General features: G+C 44.9%; 1 protein-coding gene across 8 annotated transcripts in view; it reads right to left on the reverse strand.

The window, feature by feature from the left end:
• The window catches only part of WASHC1 (WASH complex subunit 1), a 45,404-nt gene that overhangs the window by 2,964 nt on the left and 14,614 nt on the right, over positions 1–27,826 (reverse strand). For all 8 annotated transcript variants that reach the window (XM_030040145.2, XM_030040146.2, XM_030040147.2 and 5 more), the window contains exons 3-7: positions 8,731–8,842; positions 7,899–8,045; positions 2,783–2,919; positions 1,711–1,846; positions 349–553 (exon numbers count right to left, since the gene is read on the reverse strand). In XM_030040145.2, coding sequence (XP_029896005.1) covers positions 349–553; positions 1,711–1,846; positions 2,783–2,919; positions 7,899–8,045; positions 8,731–8,842 — 737 coding nt within the window. The remainder of the gene's footprint in view (positions 1–348; positions 554–1,710; positions 1,847–2,782; positions 2,920–7,898; positions 8,046–8,730; positions 8,843–27,826) is intronic.

Here is a 27,826-nt window from a genome sequence, read left to right on the forward strand (position 1 = left end):
AGGCAGGGCCAAGGCAGAATTTGAGATTCCCCTACTCTGCCCTCCCCAGCTGCATGCCACTAGGCCTGCCCAGCTTGCCCAAGGGCATCCCACCAGGCTGCCGCGAGTCCAGTCCTTGCATAGTGCACTCCCTCCTCCCTAGCCATGCAGGGGTAGGGATGTGAGGGGCCTGGAGTCTGGCCAGTGCTTGAGCAGGGGCCTGAGTCAAAGCTGCACCAAGCGCAAGCTAGAGATATCTCCAACATCCATCTTGAAATCTCCGCCAAGTGACTTTCTGCCTTATCTCCACCTTTTAGCAATCCCTACCTTCCTCCTTCACAGGGTCCTGGGAGCAGGGATTGGAAATACCTGGTTGCAAAGGCTCCGCCGATTCAGTGTTGAAAGTGGGCAGCTCTGGAATAGCACTGCTAGGGGCAGATGGTGCGATGCCAGGGCCCAGATCAGCGCTGTACATGAGATCTGCAGCAATGCCAGGCAGGTCTGGCAGGTAGGACGGCACATCAATCTCAGGGACCTGGCCCAGATCTGGCACATAGAAGTAATTTTCAGCTACCTAAAGGAAACCCAAAACAAAAAGATAAGGCAGTGACTACGCACTTGCTTTCCCTTGCAGCAAGCAGGGGAACTGTAGGGAACATCCTGGGTGACAGTCAGAGCTGGACTTGTGTGCCTTAGTACAGTGGCCGCCCATCAGCTACCCCTGCAACTCTGTGCTCTTGTCCTGTAGCAGCTCCCCATGCTCGGAGGCTAATCCCTGCAGTCAAGGCTTGGAAAAGGCAGGCTGCAGGAGGAGGAAGAGGTGCAGGACTCTTCCTAGTTTCTCGCAAGTGGACACTACCCTCCCCTGAGGGTAGCCTTTTGCAGCCTACATAGGGCAGTCCCTTCTCCTCCAGAAGAGAATGGTGCCTGAACCACTTCTGAGATTTAAAATGCAGGAGAGCACAAACAAATAGTTAGAGGTTTGGTTTTGTACTTAACACACAGGCAAAACAGTACCACAGGTGCACTGTGAATAAAGGGCTTTGTTTGCTACACACACTGCTATCTCCTCTGGTACAACATGATGAGCAAATGGCTCCCAGGCTTTTCTTTCTCCAGCCCCAAAACACACATTCAACCACATGCCAGCAAAGCTCCAGGTATGGCCACTATGAGGTGCTGGGGCTAAGGTGAGTTACATGCTGGGGCAGCTGGGTTGGTCCACTGCCTGCCCCACGCCCACACAAAGCACAAACCCTTTCCTCATGCTGGCTGGTCCTTCTGTTTGCACCAGCAGGCACCCCTTCCCAGCAGGAATGATGGGGCACAGGCCTCCTCCCACGCACCTTCCAGCCATGGCACCTCACCTTCACATTCCTCACAAGGCTCAGGAGTTAGCACAAGGAGGACTGTCAAGTGATGGAACCTCCAAAACCCTCTAGAGCCCTGAGGCCTAGCAGTAAGGTGAATCGATATTACATTGCTCTTCTCACACCACCCAGCAATGGCTTGAGCAGAGAGAAACACCTGCCAAGTTTGAGGGTTTTGTGTCATCCATCAAGCCCAAACCAGGACTTCAAGCTCAAAAATGGGCAAGGTCCTTCTGATAAGTGAGACACCCTGCAGCCCCATGAGGGCTCTGCCGTCCACTCTACAGAAGCCCTCTCCTCTCAGAATGCTGAGCACAATCCCCTGAAGGGGAAGCAGCTGCATCCCACAGCTGTATCTCACCTGTCGGTCCAGCTGTCCTCTTTCAGTGATGGAGAGAGGGGCATCAAAGAGCTTTTCTTCTGTCTCTGTTTCCAGAGCCACATGGGTCTTGGTCACTGCTCCAGCCAAAGGATCCAGGAAAACATATTTCTTGTACCTAAGGGTAGAGGACAGGTATTTCAGTGATGCCATCTTGAGAGCCAAGGCCAGAAGAAACAGCATACCCAAGAAGGCCTTGGAGGTGGAGACCTCCCAACTCACTCACATAGGTGGAACATGTTGGGCCTTTCAGTTTCCTTCTTCTAGCCCCATTTTCCTGCCTTTCCCCTCCACAACCAGGAGGCAATAAGCTCCCCACCCTTCCAGTGCAGCCTCCACATTCATCCTAAAGCAAAGCCCCACTGCACTGCCATCATTACCAAGCTCGTTCCCTCCCACCACCTGGCCTGAGACCATCCTACAACCTGCAGCAGGACACGAGTCTCTCCTGGTGACTTGTCACTCAAGGGGCAGGAGGAAAGATAAAGAGGGAAAATAACCATGGGTCAGGGGAAGAAAGAAGAGATCCAACAGCTGAAAGCTCAAGAAGGGCTTAAAGAAGCTCTTCAGTATGGGAAGAAGGAAGAAGCATGAGGCAAAGCCCAGCTGGAAAGGGAACTGCAGTGAGAGGCAGTGGAGACATTAAAGCAGCAACAGCAGTAAAGTGTTGCTGTGAGGAACCATCAGGAGAAGAAGCAGAACCTAGGCAGGAACATGGGGCAGAGAAGGGCAGGAGTGACAGCAGCTCTCAAGGCCAGAGAGAAATTATTACAGGGGTATGACAGGAAAAACTAAGTTGGGGAAGGGAAGTGCAAAGTTGGATTGAAAGCAGGTGAGTGGAGGATCAAGTGCAGACAAAACAACTCTTTCCACCCAACGGGAAGAAAGGGTTGCTAGCTGGAAGTCAGCAGAGAGGTACCAAGCCCTATCCTACCAGGAGCCTGGTGTGTAAGACCCCCAGGAAAGCAAGCAGTTACTGCTGCCCTGGGGAAGGGATAGCTCCTCGAGGACAAGCAGGGGCAGATGAGCAGCACAGCACTGCTACAACTCTCACAGGTTCTCGGTGGTGTTGAAGAGCAGCAGGGAGCTGAGGGAGCTGATGTTCCTGGGGAGGCTGCCAAGGCCTTCTTCTGCATCATCCTGCTGGTGAATTTTAGTGCTCACGCACACAGGGAAGTACTTGAGCTTTTCCTGCAAGACAGATAACAGGTGGTAAGACACTAAAACCACAGCTGCTGAGACAGCTCTCCCCAGCCACCACAACACACACTGCTGGATCCACTGCATGGGCTGGGAACCCTACTGCTCCCTCTCCACTTCCCTTTGAGCAAGGAAGCACATGGACAACATTGTAGCCCCATGCTCATAACAAATCTCAGCAGTTCAGACTCATGGCATGTGCTTTTGGTGCCATGGATGTGTCATTTTGAACAGGTGTTGCTGTGGCAAGGATCCACCAAAATAAAACAACCACTCGGGCTCTATACCCAGAGGCAGGGATCAAGCACCACAATTTTAAAAGGCATTTGTTACAGTGTCTCCAACTACTAGACATTTTCATGCAGGAAGAGTCCCCCAAACATCTCTATTACCTCCCCTCTGCTGCCTTCAGTTGATGTTTTAAGAGATGCGATCCCACCAGTGGGGTACGCAGGGAAGGCGAAGGAAAAAGTAGTTAGGAAAAAACAGAGTGCCTGCACACCAGGCAAGAGATCAGGCAGAAGGGAGTGCGCAGCGTGGAACGTGTGCCAGATGGTTTTGCAAAGCCTGAGGGATTTGCAGGAGTTTTCAACTCTAATGAACTGAAATCTCCTCTCTCTCGGTTCTAAAACTTCATGCATAATATATAGAGCTCCCTTTAGAAAAGGACTTATTACATCTGAACTGCTTGACTTTTATAGAGCGCAGGAATTGCCATCCCAGATCAGACCAGTGTTTCAGCTAGCGTGACAGCGCCCGCTGCCACGTGCTCTGGGGGATGAAGCTCAGTGCCCACAGCACACTTTGCTGTAAAGGGAGGAAAGGCATCAGTTCTGAATCCAGAGACAGCCCAGGATGCACAAACCTCCACCCCAGACACCTTCCCACACCTTTCCTCAGCCCCTTCACAACTCCTGTTCTTTTTCACAAACTAGGACAAGCAGCAGCCTGGCAGTTAAGAGGTGGTAAGTGTTCATACCAGAAAAAAACAGAACACTAGCCAGAAGTTTGTCAGGTTAAATAATTGGCCACACTTGTGGTTTTCTTATGTCACCAGAAGATGACCACTTCAAATTGTGTCCACAGCTTCCTACTGCCTCACTACTTCCAGCATCCCTGCCCTATCCCATTCTCTGAGTCCTTCTTCCCTCCTTGTACTTGTATGGGGGAAATGGAGACCACTGTTGGTTCAGTTTTAAGACCACATCTCAGCGACATAAGCAGTTCCTGCTGATTGAAATTTCAGTCTTGAATTCGGTAGCCAGAAATCCTGGGAAATGGCTTAGTCACAGCTCAGTTAATCCACTAAGAGTTTGCGTGATGCTCTGAATCTATAAAAATGCTATGAGAAAAGACCTGGAAGGTTTTGATTTAGGTTCCGCCCCCCCCCCAAATAACACGTTCCAACTTGTGAAAAATACACTGAAATAAATATCTTGAATTTTTACAGAAGCAAGTAGGCAAAAATATATAAATTGTTATTTAGAGACTGTAGAAGCAGAGATTCAAAAATAAAGGTTCTTTTGATCATTAATATTCATTTCCCAATGTTTAATTTTTTAAGCATGAGGAAGTACTGATGTTTTTGCTAGAACTGTTCACATACACTTAGCCCTCAAGTAATTTTTTTTTTTTTTAAATTCTTTGTAGATTTCAATTAGCACTGGAAGACTGTGCGTCACTTTAAGGGCGTAGTGAGAAACCAACCATTACCTACATTTACTTATAAGTCACATCTAAGGCAGTTATAAAAGCACTAAGCATGAGTATTACTCTGAAATGTGAGCCTCTACATAATCCTTTTAATTTAAATGCTACCGAAGTGCTAGTCTTATTCAAGTACCTAGAACTGTTTTGAAATTTAGAACAGCTACATACCGTCAATAATATCCTACAACTATGAATTCCGCAAGTTAACATGCCATTTAAAAATTAGTTTTCTTATATAGACATTAAGGTCTTAAGCCAAAAGTTTAGCAACCTTGACATACTGAAGTCATGGGGGGCACCTGAATGCTCAAACACCCCAACCTGGGGTTTGGCACCTGGCAGGATCACACCCCTAAGGACGCTGCATTTCCAGGCATTTTTCTTCCTAAGAGCCTACAGTTAAAAATATATAAAGTCACCCTGGTTCTTAAGTTTAACTAAGCACACACTATTACAAAGGGAATTGGTGTGATACACCAGAAACCCCATTCCCCCCATGCCAATGGAGTGCTGAGGCTAGGTCGAAAAGCACTTGAAGATGAGCAAGTGCCAAAAACCTGGTTTAGCCTCCCCATGACCATGATGGACTTCCAAGAGAGGCAGAATTCACAAGGACACGCCAAGTTACTGATATTTTTGAAGCCTAGCAAGGTTACTCCAGCAGTGGACTGTAACTTTTGCTTGGACATCTTCCCAACCCCAGGCAGACCATGTCTCCCACCCTGTTTTCCAGCCTCCTGAGAGGCATTTGCAGCACCCAGACACAGCTCCCACTGCAAAGGCAGTGCCCAGTGCCTGAGAAGCCCCGCAGGGCTGCAGGCAACTCACTGTTGAACCCTGCCTAGCTGCCACCACAGCAACGTGCAAAGCAAGTGGCTTTCCAGGCTTACCACAAGGACCTTGTTTCTGGCACTCCTATCCATCAGTGCTTACCTTACCAACCTAAACGGTGCCCTCTCAACAGCTGAGTTTTCACTTGCTTAGGGTGTGGAGGGGGAAAGGAGAATTTCCCAGGAGGAAAGCATTTTTAAATAAACTGCAGAACCACACATGTTTCCAGCTCAGCTGCTTTTCCCCCAGAGCACAAACTGTAAATGCTGAGCACAGGCTGCCACCACCTACCCTCAAACTGACACGAGCAGAGCTTGCTTTCCTGGTGGGGCATGTGCGTGCGTGCGTGAGTGAAGTTAGCAAAGGCCACTGCAACTGCTCCCAGCAAAGAGGCCCTCATTAGAACTGAAAACAGGCAGCGAGCCTCTGCTGAAAGCCCTGAATAATTGAGGAGGGCATAAATGCAAACATTAGACTTCCCCCTGTCACATTTCATTACTGCAAGGCACATCAGGCTCCGTGCTCAGCTATGGTCGAGAAGGTCCTGTCCCCCTGGAACATGGTCAGAGCTCGGCCGCACCAAGCCCCACTCAGCACACCAGCTGCTCCTGGCACAGTCCCCTCCATCGTTCATCAGCTGACAGCCACTTGCCAGCACAGCAGCGTCCCCCAGCCCCACAGAAGAGCCGCAGGAGCTAGTGTGTGTGTGAGCTTGGCAAGAGCAACAAGACTGCTGCATGGGGCAGGGTCAGCAAAGCCAGAGAAAGATCAACAACCCCAAAGGAGGATTGAAAGATGGGTCACAGGAGGGGAGGAACAAATACAAACACCCCCCAGGGCCTGCAACAAAGTCCCTGTGGAGATGGCAGCCTTGGTCATGAAGGGCAGAACATGGCAATGGTACTGAGACCGCCTGGGACGGGGAAGAGGTGGCATCACAGGCAGATGGCAGGCGCTGTGGGGAAGGGCATGCAGAACCTACTGGAGCCAGTGGGCCAGTTGATGGGTACACCATTCGCTCTTTGCGGGACACTGCTTTTTACCAGCTGATGCTCTTCTCAATCCCCTCCCTGTGCAAGGGGCTGTACATTGGCACCAGTTCTTCAGGGTGGGAAAGAATCTCCCCTGCCTACTCACTGCCTACCTCTGCTTGCCCCACATGCTCTGATGGGATGGGGCCACCAGCCAAATAGCACAACCATAATCAGCCTCCTGCAGCAGGCCAGCAGCTCTGCCCCACGCTACTGCCAGGGCTTGAAGGAAGCAGAAACCATGCTCGAGTTTGCCAGCTGTCCATTAAGCCAGAAACCCTGCTTCCCTCGCTGTGTGAGGTCTCAACTCCATTAAAACTCAGTAAAGTTTAGCATGATGAATTATTCAGTGGCACCTTTATTTTTGGGCCAAGGCACACAAGGATGAGGAAGTCTCTTTAGGGGTCATGAGCAGGGAACTTGTCAGGCTGATCCCTAACCTGCCAGGACGAGCACATTTACTACTCCTTTCACAGTACATACACAGCAACTTTCAAACTTCAGGCGCAGCAACTCTTACTCCCCTCCTTCCAACCCAGGAATGTTGACCCAAATTGCTGGAAAATCCTTTGGTAGCATTGCCTGCCAAACCCACCACTTCTCAGACCTCCCTAAGAAGCCCCTCTCAGCCACTCAATCCACAGGCTAAAAGGGAACTCAATACTTCAGGACCTCCTTCAACACCACCAGCTGCAGGCATCTGTGCTATGGGCACACCTGGAAGCCCCAGCTGTGCTGGGTACTGAGAGATTCAGCCCCTCTGAAGGGCTTGCAACCTACAATAGCTGAACACAAGGCAAAGGAGAAGCAAAGCACAAACAAAAGATGTAAAGAAGCAAAATCATCTTCCCCGCCAAGATGTAAAACTTAGCTGGGAACCAGGGAGGGACAATACCCAAGTGCAACGCTTCCCTGGGACAGAAAAATACTCTAATGACTCCTTTTTCTCCTGACACACTCACAAGCACCTTTCCCTTTCCCTTCTCATCATTGCTTATATTAGAGCCTTCAGAAACTATTTTTCAAACAATTATGACCCTGATCCAGCTGCCTTGCTATGCACAGCCAAAGGCTTAAGCCCAGCCAGCAGCACCCACCAGCACTGCTGCAGGGAACGGTGGTGTTTCAGGAAATGGAACTGCTCCGGAGAGTTGGCAGCTGACAGCCACCCAGAGCACTCAACCACCCAGCCAAGGGCTTGTACTGACATGGCCTTCTCAAACTGGCAGCTCAGAAAGCTTCCCAGCCTGACCTCACAGACCCCTACCAACAGGCCAAGCTGAAAACATGTTCTGCTCCCACCTATATCTTAAAGCCCTGGTCTCCTTCATCAGAGACAAATAAGCAAAGAGAAGCTGGGAGGCTGTTAATCTCAAGGTCTGTTCTCCTCCTCCTTACCTGCAGAGCCTTCTCATCCAGCATTCGGTGTTTGCTCTGAATCTTGTGTCTTGGCCATTTCTGTTTAGCTGGGTCTTCTGCACCAGCAAAAATTGAACTGTACTCCTGCAGCCGTTCAGGGGCTGGATACTTGGCACTGGAAAATACCTGTGGAGAAACAAGGAGGGACTGAAAAATCCCAACTAGGCAATCCTACAATACAGAAACACGTGGAGTAAGCACATAATCTGTGCTGCCAGTGGGAATGGACAGCCTTGGAGTCAACAGGCTCCTAAGGGTTATCTGCACAGAGCCAAACACACATGGGCTGTCACTTCTGAAACTGGAAGTGCCAGAGCTTCTCTATCTATATAAGTACTAGGAGATCATTGGCAAAAAGGCTTCCACTGGCAGGAAGGGAGTTGGAAATACTGTATAAAATGGAGCAGGAATGGGGAAAGAAGGATTTTCACCAGTTTTACATGGCTCTTTGGGATTAAGATGCACTGAAGGGAAGGCTCTCTAACAGCAGCTTTCATTCAAATAGCCAAAGTGTCTATGAGCCTGAAATGCAAGGGTGTTGGGCTTAGCTCAGCACATGCCTTTTCTCTTTCTTGGGAGGCAACCTATATAGGCCTCATAAGGCCTGGCGCTCTGCAGCTCATGTGTCTAAAAATCATCAGTTGGTTGAGTCAGGAATGGGATTCTCATCACAACCCTACTCAGCAGCAAAGCATGGAGAGGTGAGCAGGCAGCAGCTGCAGCAGCCAAGCACTCCAGAGCTTACATCAGGAGTAAAGAGAGAAGGTGGAAGGAAAAAGGGAGGCCATGCAGCCTTCACTGAAGTCACTACCTTAATAGCCTTCTTGCTGCCCTTTATCTTCTCAATCTTCGCTTGGGCGAGTGTGACTCTCTCACCAATTGCCTGAAGCTGTGCCCGGCTGGCCTCCACTCGCTGAGAGATCCTAGGAGGCAAGCACCTTTCTTAAGATGAAGAATCCAGAGCCAGAGATTTTTTGGCAACAGCCAGTGCCCAGGCCCTCAGGGAAGAATGTGAATCTCGGTGGACTGGATTGCTTCATAAGGCAAAATAGTGCTGGCTGAGATATGCTTGTCTCGGACCCATTGAGAGCTTTATGTACTCTGACATGAAGGTAGGTCTAGTCCGTGACTCACAGCACAATGTTCCTACGGCTGTTTGAGGCACAGCACAGAAAGATGGAGAACTGCAGCTTTTTTGCGACACCAGACTGCCACAAGCCCTACACCTCTCTGCAGGTACTGCTGACAAGAAAGCCACAGCCAGTTATCAACTGCCAACATATTTTTAATAAAAATTACTTGCTAAAAATGAAAGGCAACACATGCTAATGAGCAGAGTTCAGGACTCACAAAGCTTATCCTGTCCTCTAGCATACCAGCAGTTTGTTGCCTTCACAGCTTTGTGATTTGGTTTCCACATCAGTTAAACAACATTAGGTCCTCATTTGGAGCAATAAAGCAGGCTAACTTGCATAATTTTTGCATAACTAGATCAGCAACAAAATGCTTTGGGACTGAGGTGAAAAGCATTCTTTGGCAGCAGGGGATAGTGGTCACTGGTTAAGTACCTGTGTGTTCACCACATGGACATACTCCTTTCCCACAAAGCTTATAGCAGACACAGCCAGGGGCATGACAAATTGCTAGCATGTTGTGCACAGTTGCTACCATGCTGCAGGAACTGTCACGCAGGTTCAACCAGAGCCTAGGAGAGACATCGGGACCAGGCATCAGCTACAGGTAACTATGGAGTCACCTTCTCAGAAGAGACCTTCCTTCCCCACGCACAACTATCAGGATCTCCCTAGCTTCAAGCTCAAAAGCTGAAAATTGTTCTGAATCTTCACCCCTCTAAAGAAACCAGCGAAGAGTATTTTTATGGCTATACAACCCATTAGGAGAGATAGCACTCCAGCAATGTTTTGTAGCAATGAGTTCCATCGGATTATTTTGTGCCTGTAAAAATCAAATCTCAAGTATTGTCCTTAAATTTCACCAAAATCCCTCTTTGCTTTTGAGTAGAGAGCTCCCATGTTTTTTTCCACTGTCTTTATAATTCCTTTTAGCAACAAATTTGACACCAGCAGTGATCCATGATTCCCGTTTTCAAACTGTACCAAACCCGTCTTTTCAAGTATTTTCACTCTGTGCAGCACATTCCCTATTACAGGACAGAAATGGACTCCACTAAAGCCCCCCCATTGTAGGTAGTGAAAAAACAGCAGGTACAAGCAGCCTGTTCACCATGTATCATTCTGAAAGACCCCCAGTTCTTCTTTCTCTAAACAGTTTTAAGTGTTTCTGTTTGTTTATAGCCGTGCTCCCCTCTTTCTGGAGGCATGAAAATTTTTCCTTATGCATATGGCAGGAGAGCACACAGCCTGTTTCTACTTTATTCTTTTTGGAGTGGGAGATGAGAAAAACTGAACCTCATGAGATTCTACTTCTCAGAATTATTCTCCATTTCCCCATCCTTTTATTTTAAACACAGCCTAACAGCTTGTATTTTGTACCAACACTACGTACAAATCTGTTCATGATTTCCTTCCCACACCCTCTCTCTGTCTCAGTGGAGTAAGTCCACATCAGTTATACACTTGATAAGTTCTCAGAGTGGTTTCTGTTGTTCCTTTCAGTGTGCATTTCCTAGCACCTGTCTGCAGCAAATTTCATATGTCATAGAGCTGTCCCATTGCCTTGTTTTGTTAAAGTGTGAGATGCCTCTGAAGGACCTAAGTCTTCCCTAACTGTTCTCCCCAGCAAATTTTCCCACCTCACAGTTCACCTCTTTTCTAGATGTTTCGTAATTGTATTGATTTACACTATTTCCAGTACTGCTCCTGGGGGCATCTGACTATTTTTACTTCCTTCAAAGCTGAAAAAATTGGTCATTTATTTCTGCTTTGCAGCTCTCTCTCAAATCAATGATGCGATTTTCCCTCTCACCTGTGAGTAGACCCCTCTCCTAGAAGAACTCAACAAAGCCTTCCTGAAGCTCCAAATAAAAGCAAGGTATCAATTGTCTTTTAGCCAGTACCCTGCTGACTTCCAGATGCAATTCTCAGGGGCTGACAAGGCACATGTTTCTCTCCCAGAAGAAAGTGTTAAGCAAATAGTTACGCAAACTCAGGCCTGGAAGCTAGCAACTGTTCTCCTCCCTTCCGCTCCATGAATGTGAGTGGGTCAAATGAAGCAGTCAAACGCTTCCCTCATTCCCTTTTCCTGCCCCATGTTATCCCCAATGCTTCACCAGGTATCAACCTCTTCCTCCCCCTTCCCACACTCACTCTTTTGTTAGCTGTGAAGAAGCGAAGGAGTTTTTGAGGAATCCGAGTTATCCTTACCTTTCAGCCTTAACCACTTCCACATTTAACATTCAACCTCCAGGATACCCAGTTTAGGAGAGGAATGGTGCCACAATTCCCTTTATGCCCCCACCAAACACAGCCAGTGCATTGGCTATTACAAAGTGCTTGGTGAGAGGGTACTAATGCTTCCCATAGCACATGGACAGCATCAGAGGAAGAACAGAAAGCAAAGCACCTCTCAGCCCACAGTGCTGCATACATATTTCTCATTTAAAGTTCGCTGGAACCTCTCTCAAAAAGGAAGCATCCCCAAAACCAGAACATGTCTGGCAATTACTGTGCCCTAGCTAGTACCCATAGTAATGGTGCATCCAGAAGGGAAAGAGGGAAGACATCTGTAGCTTCATCCATCCCTACTGCCCACCAAATAAAACCGAGAGTGATTACATTCACCCATAAAAGGACAGTATCAGGCAGACGGCCCGCTCCCAGCACAAGCTGGGGAAGTTGCCCAGTGCCAGCTCAGGTGTTTCAAACCATGATGGCTCTTCTCTGAGGCACCCTGTACTTTCTCCTGTGATCTCCTACTCTAGGATTTGACAGCCAAATGCCACTGACCTTAGGAGATCTGCCAAAAACCTTCACCTGAGGTGGTACAGATGCAGGCCCACAACACAGAATGAATATACACCAGTCTACAGAATTAATTTATTTGTTGCTGAGCAAGACAACTATGAAAAAAATTATTAAACCCCCTCAATCCAACTAATCCAAATTCCATCACATGTACAGGCTCTGAAAAGTGCATGACTGTTATGCATGTACAGTTCAAGATACAGTTGCATGTGTTAGTTAAAAGAGACAAAATACCATACTGATACTGGAAAAATACATGGAAAACTCCCCCCCACCTTCACGTTCAAGTGTCCTCCAGCAACTTTAGTATTTCTACTACTGTGGAAACCGAACTTACTCCAAGGAGTCAACCTGGTGTTTGTAAAGAAAGGAAACAGGAAGGGATGGAAGAGGGCTGTTGCCAAGGATTTCAGGGGCAAAGTGTTTGAAGCAAGGTGGCATTCAGACCTCAACCTCCATTTAGGGAGGAGTGTGTTACTGAGTGGCATTTGTTTGAAAGGCAATTGCAATCAGGACAGGAGGGGTAAATGTTAATAAAATGGCCCATTACTGCCCCTCAGAACCTGGTGCTCAGACAGCCAAAAACTCCATCAGCATCTGAACCTACCCCACGCCTATCTTATTAGTTATTGCTGTGTTATTTTGCTCCCGGTGCTCTTTTCTGCTTGACAAACCCCTTTAGTTAGATTCAATGTGACTTTGGAGTTGGAAAGAAGCAGGAGGCGTATAGCAACAACCCCTCCCTTTGGGCAGGATGCATGCTTTGGGACAAGTGAAAAGGGGGCCTGCAGAAGAAAGGAGAATATATCACCTGCCTTCAAATCCTGGGCATAGAGCCAACCCAACCTTCCCCTCCCAATGCTTTTCTTTGAGGAAGTAATGCATGTGGCAGATTAAATCTATCTAGTAGATTATCTCTTAATCCATACAGACTTTTACTTTTGATCTAAGCAGATATTAAAGCCAATCTTTCAGCTGCTTTGATTCAAGCTTTCACATTCTCTTGTCCCTCTGAAATATTGTTGCAGTCAAGGCCCCTGTGCCTCACCCCCAACTTAGATCTCATTTCTCCTCTCTCCTAAAGCCCTCAACCTGCTGCCTTGAGCTCCTCTCCATTTTAGAGGCAACTGTCTCCAACACCCACAGCAGGTCCCTGGAATACTTCCTCCCACCTCACTGCCTCCCTTCGTGGCCCCATATCCACTGTCCCATCTGCAGTCAGAGCAGATCACTTCCTGTTATTTCCTTATAACTCCTCTGATAAATCTCACATTGAGGCGGCTACAGAAAAACCTCCTCTGCTGCATCTGTGTCTTCTCATGGGGGGAAAATTACTGTTCTCTTACTCCCATAGGAAAAAGATTTGAGGCATTAGGAATCTTGCATCCAGGATACTGGACACTGCCTGTCAGTTGTCAGCACTGGCAATAATACTATATTTCTATGAGGGTCTCCAAGCACTCCACAATGCCAAAAAAGAATTGTGATTTTTATCATCTATATTTGATAGGGATCAGACAAAAAAAAGTTTAAAATCAGAGCAGGTTTAAAGACAGGCTGACAGATTCCCAGAAAGGTGGCTGAGCAATACATAATTCCACTGGAAGGAAGCATCACAGCAGCAGGAGACCCTCTGCTGTCTATGTTGAGCATACACATCACCCAAAAGTGACAGAGATGACAAAACTTGGGAAGTGGGAAAGAAAAGACGCAAGCTCCACACCAAGGTGAACAAGAAAGGCAAGGCAGCAAAGGCTGAGAGCAAACCTCTCTAGAATACCAAAGAACTTCAATTTCATGTCTGAAGTACAAAAGTAAGCGATCAACCAAGGAGAAAGAACATTACGGAGCAGAATGAGAAATGAAGTTGCACAGGAGGATAAGGCAGCTGAAGTATTAAATGACTTTTTCCTTAAATGAGGACTCTACACATCACAGCAAGTCAGGCTTCTGGTCTCCTCCCAGCCCAAGCCCCAGCCCTGAGAGATAGCAGGGGGATGCTCAGCATTGCTGTTCTAAACTTCAGGGTACATATGGTAAATTTGTTCTATAAAACCTTGGCCTTTTGCCTAAAAGTCAAGCTGCTTTTTTTTTTTTTTTCAACAAAGTGTGCTTTTATTAAATTCCTCCCTTACTGCAGGAGGCGTGAATCAGAAGGCACAGAGTTTATGGTTCTTGTATTTTATTACATCCCCAGACTCTCCAAGTGGCTGATGCTGGAGCAGGGTAACAAGGGAAGATAACGGTGCTGGCTGCCATTCATCCTTCCACAGCACCAGTGCCAAAACTGGCATGTTACCACTACTGATGAATGAGGTACCACTAAACCTCTAGGACAAGTTTCAGTGGGTTTCCAAAAGTAAGAGAACCACCAGTGACGTGAGGAGAGACTACCTCCTAGGGGAGGGGAGACATCATCCCATGACGAAAGCAGCAGCAGAAGGGGGTGCTGAGGGAGCTAAACATCCACCTTTCTTCTCAGGCTGCTGAGCCCCTTCCTCATCTACTTCTTTCCTGGGACCCAGAAGCACATCACTGTTCTCTTCTACTTATATGTTGTGGAGAAGAAGAAAATGTCAAACTTTTTCAAGTTTTAATTTGTCCAAGAATCTTCTTGGAAAAAGGTCACGGGTTTTTATGGCTCCTCAGGCTGCCGAAGTGATGGGGAAACATCAGTGCATCGCTCCCGGTACCCATAACTCAGGTCTTTGATGCACAATCCACTAGACTGAAGCAGGCCTAGAGAGCTAGGCTAGAATATCTAAGCGTGTTCTGGCTGGCTAACAAAGGATAATGTTTTAGGAGGCACTAGAGTGTGCTTTACAAACAGCCTGATTGCATATAGATGCTCCTACACACTGCAGTGGGCCAGCTCAGAGCTCATGCAGCAATGACCCGCACAGTCAGAAACACAATGTGAGAAGCCTGACCCCCACTCTCCCCACTCCCACGCAGTGCCTCTGCCCCAGCAGCTGGGAACATCACAGGATCGAGGTGGAGAGAGAGCAAAGGAAAGGCTGCTAAGGCATTTACAGTTTACAGCAATCCAGGGAAGCATTCAAAGCCAGTTCACCTCAGAAGTTTGAAAGGCAAAAAAGCAAAATGCATGCTTTTATAAAAAGTCAAATACATTCAACCACTCAACGAAAGATCAACTTGTTTGCTTTCTGCTCTTCTGTCTCCATATTTAAGCAGTTTTAAAAGTCTTACTTCACATCTGAGTAAGTGTAATCAGAAACTGTCAACATACACCATCTCTGACAAAGAAATCCCAAGTGAGATAGTGTAATCAACGTTCCTTCCTCCATTAAAGGTTTGTGTATTATACTAATTAATGTTTATCACACTTTGATTGCTCATTGAGCCTGATTTGCAGGTGTTTCAGCATTCACATATTGCCTTGCTCCTGTGATGCCGAATGGCTTTGCAGACTGGAGGGTGATCAAGGTTGCCAGTGGCATACATCACTCTCCACAGGTCATATTCTCACACAAAAATAATTTCGTTTTGATTTTTAATCTCTCATTTCACAAGGTGTTCCTGCTACTGTGAATTAAGTTTATGTAAAACTAGAAACTTAGAATTTTGACCTATCATCACAGCACCCACCTCTCCCTCTTCCCCTGCAGCTTGTTCTCCTCCCCAGAAAAGCAGCTTTTCTTTTTTCTGTTCCTTCTTTTTTAAAAAAAAAGGTCACAAACAAGTTCTTCGTTAACCTTCCAAGCTTTTTACTTGCCTCCCACCACTGACTGATCTGAAAGCAGACATGTTTTCTTTTTTTAGAAGAAATATCTACTAAGTAGAAAGCCTGTGTTTGCAAATAAATTCCACAATTAGTTCTTCTATTTAAACTATACAGGCTACTTTTGGTCAAACTACTTCTCCATTAATAGTGTTAAGACATATAAACACAACAGGTTCTACCAACACAGTGACAACTTTTGGGCAGAATGCTCTAAAAGAAGTAACGGGAAAAAAACCTGGTTCTTCTACCAGTACTGCTGGAGTTTCATAGGTGACCTTTTGTTTGAGTTCCTCTACTGGCAGTGTGGGGGCAGATACTGAACAGCACCATGGAACTGCTTTTCCCAGAGCAGCAGCCACAGGAATAGTCCTGAGATACTAGGCAGCAGATGCCTTAAGTATAGAATCACAGAATGGTTTGGGTTGGAAGGGACCTTTAAAGGTCATCTAGTCCAACCCCCCCCAATGAGCAGGGACATCTTCAACTAGATCAGGTTGCTCAGACCCCTGTCCAACCTGGCCTTGAATGCTTTCAGGGATGGGGCACCTACCACCTCTCTGGGCAACCTGTTCCAGTGTTTCACCACCCTCATCATAAAAAATTTCTTCCTTTTATCTACTCTAAATCTACCCTCTTTTAGTTTAAAACCATTACCCCTTGCTCTACCGCAACAGGCACTACTAAAAAGTTTGTCCCCATCTTTCTAATAAGCCCCCTTTAAGTACTGGAAGGCCACTATAAGGTCTCCCCGGAGCTTTCTCTTCTCCAGGCTGAACAACCTCAGCTCTCTCAGCCTTTCTACACAGGAAAGGTATTGTAGTAACTGGTACTAGTACTGTAACTAGTAAAAGTTACTAGTAAAGTACTAGTAACTGGTTTGTTATCTATATAGTCTTCACTCATCCTTGCAAAATTCTCACAGGTATTTATTCACTGAAGCTCAATCTTTTGTAGTAATAGCCTTAAGTGGTTTGTTTTTTTTTTTTTTTTTCTTTCTTTTTAAATCACTTCCAAAAGGAAGGCTAATCCTGTTTGGACAGAATTTTATGACACTGTCAGAAGTAAACATTGTTTCCATGTTGCTTGAAGTTATGAATCTTATTTGGCAGATAGCTTAAGAAGGTGTTTTGGCACCTTGTAACCTTAAATTAATCAACTGTGTACACAAACATTAGATTTCTCTTTCTCCCATCAAAGCTCCTTTCTTAGAATAGTCAAAGACCTTCCTCCCTGTCCCCATTGAACAGAAAATGTGTATCACCACACAGAGCCACAGGAAACATAAGCAGCAGAGAAATGCTCAGGTGATCCTGTGGTGAACTGTATCTGGGGGTAGGGAGAGCCAACACCTTTAAAAAGGTCTCAGATTCCTCTGGATCACTGAGTGTGGAAGAAGCTCCTTCCCAGCCTTTATTTGGGCACCATATCTCATTCTACACAAACAATGCTTCTGTTACACAACTCAATCAACACTACATTCTACATTTCTTATCAGCAGTCACAGGAGACAGATCAGCCTGGATTTAAACATCTGATCTGTGCCTTCTCCCAGGTGGGGTTGCAAGAGAAATGCATAAGCCACCAGCCAAAACTGGTACTTCTTCTGACCTTCACCTGAAGGTAGCAACAGCAGGAGACTAGCCCTGACAAGTCCACAGCAGCCTCCCCAACTGTTTTAGCCTGTGCCTCACTTCAGCCAAAGATGCCTTGCTATATCGCCATGATAATGTGGGAAGGAGGAGGGACATTTGCAGAGCCTTCCTCCCCACTGGTAAGACAGTCCACATCAACTCAACATTGCAGAACAAGAGGACAGCCTGGTTTATAGCAGAAGATCAGGAAGTTCCTCTTTATTCTTAGCTTTCCCTCATACCTTCCAAGTGGTTTTAAATCAGTTTTCTTGACCAAGGTAAGTAGCACCCAGTTGCACATGTGTGATAAGAACTGATTTAGTGAACTTCCCTAAAGGTTCTACTGTGGGGCTTGTCCTAATGTAAGGCTGAACGTACCAGGTAAGCTGAGCTCCTGCTCATTCATTGGGATGGAGGCTTTTTATACCAACATGGCACATAGCACAAATGCTGCTCCTGTTCTCTTTATCTCCACTACCAAAACAAGCCATTGTCACCAAGAATAAGAATGCTGATCAAAAAACACCCGTCTCCGCAGCAGAAAATGATTCCGTGTGATGGAAGTTCAAACTCTCATCATTCTCCGAGAAAAGCATCGCTTTTCTTTGCATTTAATCAAATATCAGTAGAACTTCATAGCTTTTCACCCAAAGATCTCAAAGCAATTTCCAAGTGTTAATTAAGTCTCAGTTGCTTGTGAAACCAAGAGTGGAACCGTTTGTCCCCCATGATGAAGTAAATCTGGGGAAATTCATGGTATGGTCCCAGCAGACCAGATTTTCAGTCCGTCATTCACTAATTTGAACAATTTTTGCTTTAGTTCACACGAGTTAACACATACATTTCAGTAGTTGTTTAATTTTCAGTTTTACTGAGTTTAAGACCACCTGTGCAAGTACTTCTACACTCTTTAGTGCCTCCTCATTGCCAAATCCATCCCACTGCTGCTCTCTAGAATAAATTACAGTCGGCAAGCACTGATGCAAAACACTGACCATTCTCTCCAACACCACTTTTTCCTCTGGATCCAAAATATACCCTCTTCCCACATTTAAGGCACAAGTTGGAAGGTAAAGGTTTTTGCACTGACTTTAAGTTTTCCCTATTTCCCAGTAGCTGATGGTAATCACACAGAATTTGACTTGCGCACCCCAAGTTGAACCCTTCAGTCCCCTTTTCAGTAACAGATACTTAAGAGCTATCGTTTACAAGCTAGTATTCACGCTACAGTGACTAACTAAAATCAGTCTCTATAAAAACCACTGTCCTGCACAATTGGACTTGCATATTCAGGAGAAGGAAAGCCTAACTAAGAAAAATGACTTGCAACCATAAAGCAGTTTGTTTCATCAACTGTGAAACCCTCAAAGATGACTGCACTTCATCTCTTCTTCTTGTAACTCTTAGCTCCTTTCTGACTAACACAACGCAATATCAGTCTGCCTCTGTCGTCTTTCCTCACTTTGTCCTGACCTACTGAGGCTGTCATCAGATACTTGGTAAATGACCTAACTAGCTTTTGAAGGATGACTTGGAGTACCCAGGTCATTTTGTTTTGCTCTCAATACTGTTTTTCTGCTCATCATTTTTGCTGCAGTGATCGCTGTACTTTCAACAGCTTACGACTCAAATCTAATTTCTTCTATTCCCTTCCACTCTTCCTTCAATTAGATACTTCTGCCCATGTGAGCATTGCCACTTGCTGCTTTGTTCAGCAATGATCCTCCCCAGCATACCCTGAGGACTAGTGCCTATTCCCAAGATTCCTCCAAAATTTTGCTACAATGAAAACAAGCCCAAGCACATAAGATACACTTTCTCAGAAACAGTTATCAGTCCTTTGCTAGTTACAAAACGTCATTGCTAACGACATTTTTTCCCTTTCTCACCCATGCTTCCAATTTGAACTTCCTCTCATAACAGATCCTTCCTTTCAAAACAGGTCTCTTTCAAAGGAAAAATTTCTTTCCCTATTTTTTGCAAATGGAGCTTTTTATTTCACAATATTTGCTCTTCAGAAACAGAACTTGTTTAGTGTTACTTCCTTCATTTTCCTACAATCAATTGCAGTCACGCTCAAATCTCAGAAGGCACCTTCTATGATATATGCCCATCAACAAGCTAATTTGAGCATAAGTGCTTCTTCAACAAATGAGAGTAACTCTTTATGACACATTATCCATCTAACACCTTTCCTGAGTGATTACACCACTTTCTTACTACTCTCTTGAGGGATTTCTAGTTACTTTTCCCAAAAAAACTTTGAGCCCCAGGCAGAGATTTTTCTAACAGCATCAAAAAGCAGATGCCTCTGCTTGGACTGACAGCTGCTCTGTCATTTCAATGAAACAGTCTGCGGCACATCAGTGATCAGACATCACCTTTAGAGCAATTCTAGACACATGATTTCATTTTCCTCACTGTCCTTTTAAAACTCATCTTCCCCACATAGTGACTCACAAATAGTCATTAAGAATGGAAATACTAGCTTCACAATAATACCAGAACAAATTTGTACAGTATACTTTTCAAACCTCCTTCCCTACCCCAAAAATGCCAGGACCATAAATTCATAAATTTTAATAGCCTAACCACTCGCCCTGTGACATACTCACACAATAAATGTTCTCATGGACCAATGCCTTTAGCAGCAGCTAAATCCCTCATCCCAGCTAAAAGTAAGCATAAAGCATAATGAAGGGTATGATTTTGGCTGTGGGGTTGTTTTGGGTTCCCCCCCACCCCCAAATTGCCCATGCACTAGAAACAACAAAGAAAACCCTGCCTGGTGCTCAGTAACCCAACAGGAGTTGGGAGCTTCTCACCTTCCCTCCCTCAAAAAAGTCACACAAAGTCTGAATTTGTTCTGGAATCAACAAAATCCAGGATGCCACTTTCAAGAGTATTGTTGTTGGAGCAAAATCAAAGAAACCCAGTCATCAGGCCAAAGTGACAGAGAGAACTGAATTGTGGAGACCATGAACTTTCTAGGTTCTTGGTGCTGGGCTACTGGAATGACTGGCATGTTGTATGTATTTCACAGATAATCAGAAAGGCTATTCCTGCTGCACTACCACAGAGCAGAAGTGCAACAGCTTTACCTCCTCTTCTAAAAGGAATGTCCTGTTACGCCTTTTCAAGCCCATCAAGCATGTCTTCTTATTCAGCTTTGATGGTAGATCTAAAATGAAAGTCCTAGAAGTAAAATAAAACCAGGTATTTGCATTTTAAAATGTATATTAATCCAGAATAAGGATCATATTGTTGGATAAATTAAGAATGGAATCCAACTCAGATGATACAAAATTACCCACTTGGGGTTTCTCTTTATCACACTTTACCATCCAAAGCCTTCATCCCTGGCTCCAAAAATAATTTTTATCCCCTCTTCTCCCTAATGGCACAGCATGGTAGATTCCCTCAATAAAATGATTGTCTGGAGGATTTAGGTGGAAGAAAAACAAGAACTCCTTCATTAGCATTTGCAAATGGATCCATCTGCTGTCTCCAAAAGTGCTGCTCGGTCTTAACCGTCACTTGCATTTACACCTAAACTCTAACCTACCCCATTTGGAAAAGCCCAGTGACAGCACCACAGCTAGTCAGAAAGAAGGACCATGGAAAGAGAATTTAATCTGCCACTCAAGTGTGAAGAACAGACCTTTGGCACTGGTGTTTTCTACCACAATTCTCCCCTCAGTGTATGCATTCCCACTTACATAGGAGGGAGCCTGTAATACACATTTCAAGCCACTCAGTGTTATTTTCCAGACAGTTTTCTCCACACTAGATCCCTGATGGAAGTCATGCCTGTAAAACAAAGTGACTTGTTTGCATCTCTTCCTCCAGGGCGGACTGAGCAGACAAAACTCATCCACAGGAACAGAAAATGACTCCAATACATGCGTGAGAGTCCAGCATCTGAAGCTGGTTGAGAAGGTAGAGCTATCACTTTGTATAAGAAAAGAATGACATGGCAATTGTGTCAAGAAGAGTGGGAGTGGGAGAATCTGACAATATTGCCAAACCTGTGGGCTAAGAAACTAGAAAAAAGGGAACATTTCTTTTGCTGAGAGGCACACACTGACTTGTTATGATCTGCTTCTCCTTGGATATTTCCAGAGATTAATAGCTACAGCCACTTGGGGTAAGAGGCTGGGGCAGAAGGGAACGCCTCTCTGGATGGGGAAGTTCATAAGATCTTTTCCAAACCTCTGTTAATTAAAAGCCACCTCCTGCCCTAGTAGTTTATAGACGTGACTTATTGCTGGACAAAATTTCAGCCACTACATCTCCCATCAAGTGGATCTGGATCCTTCCAACCCACAGCCATCCAGAGTACTTCAAGGAAAGGAAGTTTACTCAGCTGCACAATGAGTAGAGTTTCAGAGTTCTCCTGGAGACCTTCTCAGGGCACCACAACTGTGGGAAGACATTAGGGAAGCACACTTAACACTCCCATGCTAAAGGACTGCAGCCATGAGACCTCTTTGCATTAGTCACCCACAGGTGTGGCTGGGAGGCAAGTCACATCTCCGCTGTCCAGGCAGCCCTCAAGGCCCAGGTCACTGCCTGGACCCCAAACTGACACTGACGTCCCACTAACCTACTGAGGGATTGGCACCACGGCTGTTAGCAAAACACAGCCAGCGACATGCTGTAGCCCAACTCATCCACACCCTACCCTCTAAAACTCATTTCCCTACCACACCTTCCCACCACACTTACGCTGAACTGCTGCCTACCTCCAACCCAATGCTACCTTTAAGGCACCCCCGAACATTTCTGAACACCACATACAAGTGATTCACATGTTAGCATCTGTCTGAATCGGGTAGAAACTCTGAAACAACATTCAAGAGATGAGCCTAGAAAAGGTGTCAACATGCCCACGCAGCTCTGGCTTCAGAATTAACTGAAAACAAACATGCAAAGGTGGACGCTTGGTCCCATTGTAAAGACTTGCATTGCTCACTGGAACAAGTCTTTTTGGCACATGGTAAAGAGGACAGATCACCACCACTTCTATCCCCCGCCAAATTTTTTTTACTTCTTTCTTAAAGGGCTCTCAGTGCTCTTGCTATGCAGAAAAGCCTGCTTCAGGCTTCAGTGTGAAATTCTCTTCTCACATACCTTTAACCCATTATGGATACATCGTCACCATTATTATTTCTGGATACATTACTCTCATGCGCTAGGATATTACAACTTTCAGCCATTTAAAATGCGTCAGACAGTATTTCTGAAGTCCATAAGCCTCCACAAGCATTAGCTGGTTCAGACCCTGCTGCACTCAGCTTCAAAGGAAGTTATTTCACTGCAACTGCATAGTGCTTGGGCTCCAGGCTCTTCATCCACTACCTTTTCAATCCAGAAACTGTTCAGTAAGCAAAAAGTTATATTGTGTCAATAGCAGAGAGGTCTGCTTGCGCTCCCACTTCTTAAAGCAGTAAAAGCAGGGGTAATTACATCTCTGTACTTTTTGTTACAAGTTAGTTCATAAAAGTTTAAACTGATTTATAGCAGTTGGGGGTATACAAAGTGATCCATCCTTCAACTTAGTCACAGCTCTGTCCTCAAATTGACTGTGCTTTAAAATAATTGCCAGTGAAAGAAGGCAATGTTTATCAAGATAATTGCATCTCACCTCCACAAATGGGTCTAACATTTGTTTCTTTTGCCTCTTGCTGCTACAGACTTTATTTCCATAGATGGTTTTGAAACTGACTTTATCTGTTTTGGAACATGGCCTTTGAATAAAAAACAAGGGTAGCTACTACATGTGGCATCTCTCATGTTAAAATTGTAGCTCTTTATTAAACATTTTAGAAAAGTTTTGCTGAGCCATAGGGAGTCTATAGATGGTAGTAAATTGATTTTAGGCTACAGACACATAAAAACATGAACAAAACCCAATTAAGTCAGAAAGCCACTATGAACTGCACGTGATTGGACCAAATGTTTTTTTTTTCATTAATTATTTTCTTCAAGATGCAAAGTTCTGCTGCATGAACAGAGTCTGCACAGAAAGATGTTCCTATGCTATCAAAAACTTGTTTTTATTAAGCATGTTAAGATTTATCACAGACTCTTCTGGGACACCTCTTTTCAGGAAATCCAACTTACACAGTTGCAGACAGCTACATCCCTGTTACAAATGATTGGCGTTGCTATAATCAATACTCTAGAAGCCAAGGTGGGATTTCCCCTTGCTCATGACCAAAAAAAGAAAATAAACCAAACGCCTTCAAAGCATAGCCCTCCTTTACTGAAACAGCAACCTTGCCTCCCTCTGTTCTCTTTCAGTATCACTCCTTCACCTTTTGAGAAGCAGCAAATCCTCCTTCTGATAATGGAGCTGATCTCCCCAGAGTTGCAAAAGCAGAATGAAAGTTGTTCAGAGAGGAAGGAACAGATTCAGGCCTCAGGATGGTCAAGCTGTAATGCATATTCTACTGGGTAATTTCCCAGCTACCAAATTGCACTTACGTAGGTAGGTGCGTCTTACACTTCTTCCTACTTTTGAATCTCTTGCATGCTTTCTCAGGGAGTCTGTCTCGTCCTGTCTTTAAGGACCAGGGAGAGAATTAGCTCATAGGAACTTGAAAGCTGCTACTCAATACTGAATTTTCTCCAACAAGGCACACAGTACAAACAAGAGACTACCCTGTCAGGCTTAAAAAAAAAAGAACCCACAAACTAAAATAAAAACATATGTACCAAAGTTACCTAAGTTTCTCCCTACTGTTTGCCTTTCCTATTGCACATGCAATCTGTTTTGTTCAAACTGTCTCACATTTCCACTAGATATTCCACTACCATGAAAGGCCCTGTAAAAGTAGAGAGAATCCTCTCAAAAGCTCCATTAAGTCTGAAATTGTTGCCTGCCTCCTTTTGCTAAGTAGCTTTGAGACCAATTCCAGAAGTGGGAGAACACCTCTCCTGTGACTTTTGCATTTTCCTTCACTTTTTTCACTATTTACAGCAAATTGATATATCAGCAGTTTAGCATGATTGCACCTAAACCACTCATTTTACTTTTAGTGACTGAGGATATGGGTAAGGTTTGTATTTCCTTTGTGCTCCTGGATGGCCATTTCAGCATCCTGGGCACAATATTCCATCATTTTCTTTTCAGACATAGAATCAAGCGTTAAGAGCCCTTCCTCCCCACAGAAAGTTTTCTGTAGCTAACACAAGCTCATCTCATGCTTTGAGAAACATTTTGCATTAATGCTGGCACTGAGTCTTTTAGTTATTCATTAAAGTGTACCACTATTTGCAGACCTGCTATTAGGTGCAAAAAGTTTAAGTCTGCCTGGAGGAGCATACCGAAGGTGAAGCACTTCAATCTTTCCTTTAAATTGCTCGTTTTAAACAATGCTGAAGGCCTTGTTAGTGTACAGAAGGCTACAGCTCTCTTATCAAGTTCAAGCCTGCCTTGCAATCACTTAAGGCAGAACAGATTGATCACCCTCCTTTTTAGGGAATGGGATTCAAAGATAAACAGACTGCTAGTGAAAGAAACTGATGCAGAAGAGTTGTTGTTAGTAGACTTGGAGCAAGAGCTTAAGTAACCATCACTACATTTCAATGACAATGCCATAAGCAGCATCTCGCTTCCAGAATAAAATTTAGCATTCTGTTCCTCTCCTTCAAAAGACACATTTAATCTCTGGAAGTCCAAAACACACAGATTTTCAGCACTTTCTGAGACAAGCAAAAATCCTGTCTTGCTAATTCTCCACCATGTTTGTTTCATTTTGAAGGAATAACCTTTTAATGACTTAATACCACTCAGTCTCCTCTTTCCTACTATTCCCATTTCATTTCAAGCTGTGACAGCCCTATCTCTGCCCCTTTCCACCCACTGCCCCACCCCATAGGCTGTCAAGGCATCTGAATTAAGCCTGGGCCTCAGATCCCACAAGATTTTAAGCTTAGGGATTTTAGCAGCATCCAGAAAGAGTTGTAATCTGGACTCCTGCAGAACAGTCACGCTATCCCTTTGCCTCTTTTTGAGGGCATAGGATGCTTGCTACTGCCAGCTGCCACCAACCTTCCAGGTATGCTGAGCTGACTCTCATATGTCACCTCCTAAAGTCTTCCTAATAGTCTGGGAACTTCTCTCAGGCTACATCTTTACAAGCTTTCAAATTTAGCTTCCAGATAACCATGAGAGGTAAAACAAATGAGCAGTTTCTTACAAAGTGTGTGCTACACTTAAGAAAAAAAATCCACATTACTTGGACATGCCTCTACAAGAATAACCAATATCTGCAGGCAAAATATTCCTCCCTGTTTTCCCCATGCTCCATGTCCTCATGTCTGCAGGACCATCTGCTCACTCCTTTACCTCCCTGTTTCTGCTTAATCTTCCTGGCAGCAAATGACTGCTCCTACAGACTCTCAAGAGAGGTATCTGAAACTAAACTAGACCTAGCATCCTCTCTCAGATGACCTCTGGGACAACTTCAGAGTACTGTGAGGTGACTTGCTGCTTAACAAGAGCTGTATCACTCTCAGATTAACTGGAGAAAAATTGATTCCCTGTGCTATAGCCAGCCTACTGGTGTAAAGTCACCTGAATGGTGGGTGACCCATCACGATGGAGCCCTCTTGACAGCTCTCCTCCTAGTAAAATCAAACCCTTACAGCCAGCAGAGGAACAACTACAATCCAGTGTCCAAGCTCCAAGCCGCATCCTAGAGCCACAGTGCACAACAAACAATACAGTACAACTTGCAGCAAGACCCTTCCTCGCAAGTTTGCCCGAACATTTAATAATACATTCCACAGACCTCCTAAATGAAGTACATTCTTATGGATATATTCAGTCACCCATTTCCATTATTGATCATCATGACTAATCACAGTAATAAGTTTAAAGCAAGCAGGGGAACACCCAAATGCATCTCATGATTAAGGTTTTGTTTGTATTTTCAATTTCAGAACTACTCACACCTCAACCCTGCTCCTGTTCCAAACATCCCTTAAGGCTCTGCTGCCCAGCCAGACACTCCTTACCTTCCTTAATCACACACTTACCAGGATGTGTCCTCATGCTTAACAGCATTACCACAGTGCTTTTGTTTTCCAACTACTGCTTTCAGAAGTGTGGCTCTCAGTTAAACCTTTGTTTAATATTAAAGGCCTTTTAAAATATTTAATGTGAAATTCATTTGAATCCAATTGCGGAGGAACAAGAAGGGTATGCCTGTTTAGCAAAATACTATCCCAGACAAGCAAAAGACACTGAATAAAGATCTTTAAAAAGATCAACCCAGAAATTCTTCCGTAAACTGAAAAAAAGAAGCACAAGGATGACGAATTTTGTATACCAGCCAACTTGCAGTTGGATCACAGGCAAAGGTGACCAGCCCAAGTATTTGTTTTCTTTCTACTGCTGTAACACTCCATGAGATAACTTGCATAGGCAATTTTCCACAAATCCGTTATACAAAAGTGTACACTCCGAATAATGAACTGACATATTAGAGGTTATTAACATCTCCTGGCAACAAAAACTCTCCTCAGAAACTGGGAAATCCCAAAGGGCAAGCCTAGCTAACCAGGGGGCATCTCAGGAAAGCTAAACCCATCATCTGTCTGAAGTACTTATCACAACAACATTCCTGTAAAAAATTCCACAGCACACGATTCCAACACAAGCTCTCACCCAGAAAATTCTGGTAACAATGAAACAAACAGATGAAAGACTACTGGTTAATTGAGTGTTTAAATTGGTCATTCTGCTTCCTGTGACCTCTATCAAAAGCCCTCCTTAGAAGTCCAGGAGTTAAACTCATATAGATATTATGTCAGATTGGCTATGTTAGAATATTTATGTTTTAAGCAGTAATGATATGTATTAAAGTCTCAGTAGCTCCAGGCGATGAATCTGATCTTTACTGCAGCTTCCACAGCAGATTAATTACATGAATTCAGTTAACATACACAAGGTTAAAACTTCCATTACTCCAAAACATAACCCGGGAAAGTACGTGCAGCCTCTTGATCTCCTCACAGTACTGATATCAGCACCAAGAGGACAGGACTTCCTAAAAGGATGGGAGTGTTGACAGTACTGACCTAAGACATCACCCTGTACTGCCCAGCAGCCAAGAGCCTCTGCAGGATGTGGTACTTTGCTGTTCTCCACAGGGAAGAGGCTGGATGGGCCCCTGATCCCAAGGGTTAGGAATATGACAGAGAGGGATGCTGAGCTACCCCTGCTCTTTCTTAGTGATTCCAGATCGCAGTCCAGGTGCACTGTTAGCAAGGTACAGAGGAGGTTTAGCTGCCATGAGTTGCTCGACCTACTCTCCAAGACTGTTCCCAGTATGTCTGCTCTGGGTCTCAGCCATAGTTTACCTGTTTTTTTGCACCTGCATGTCCCTTGATTCTCTACAAACTAATGAACTCTGCAAAGTGCCTCATTCACCATGTACCTTGCCATAGCTAAACTTAAGAGCAAGTCAGCTTGTTTGAGAGCGTTTGGAAAGAAGACAGCTTGGCAGAGACTTGTCTCATGGGTTATTTCCCAGATTCCCCAAACCGGGGGGAAGGGGAGGAAAGCTGCTTATC

The sequence above is a fragment of the Aquila chrysaetos genome, chromosome 17, assembly GCF_900496995.4.
Source record: "Aquila chrysaetos chrysaetos chromosome 17, bAquChr1.4, whole genome shotgun sequence".
In the NCBI taxonomy this organism is placed as follows: domain Eukaryota; kingdom Metazoa; phylum Chordata; class Aves; order Accipitriformes; family Accipitridae; genus Aquila; species Aquila chrysaetos.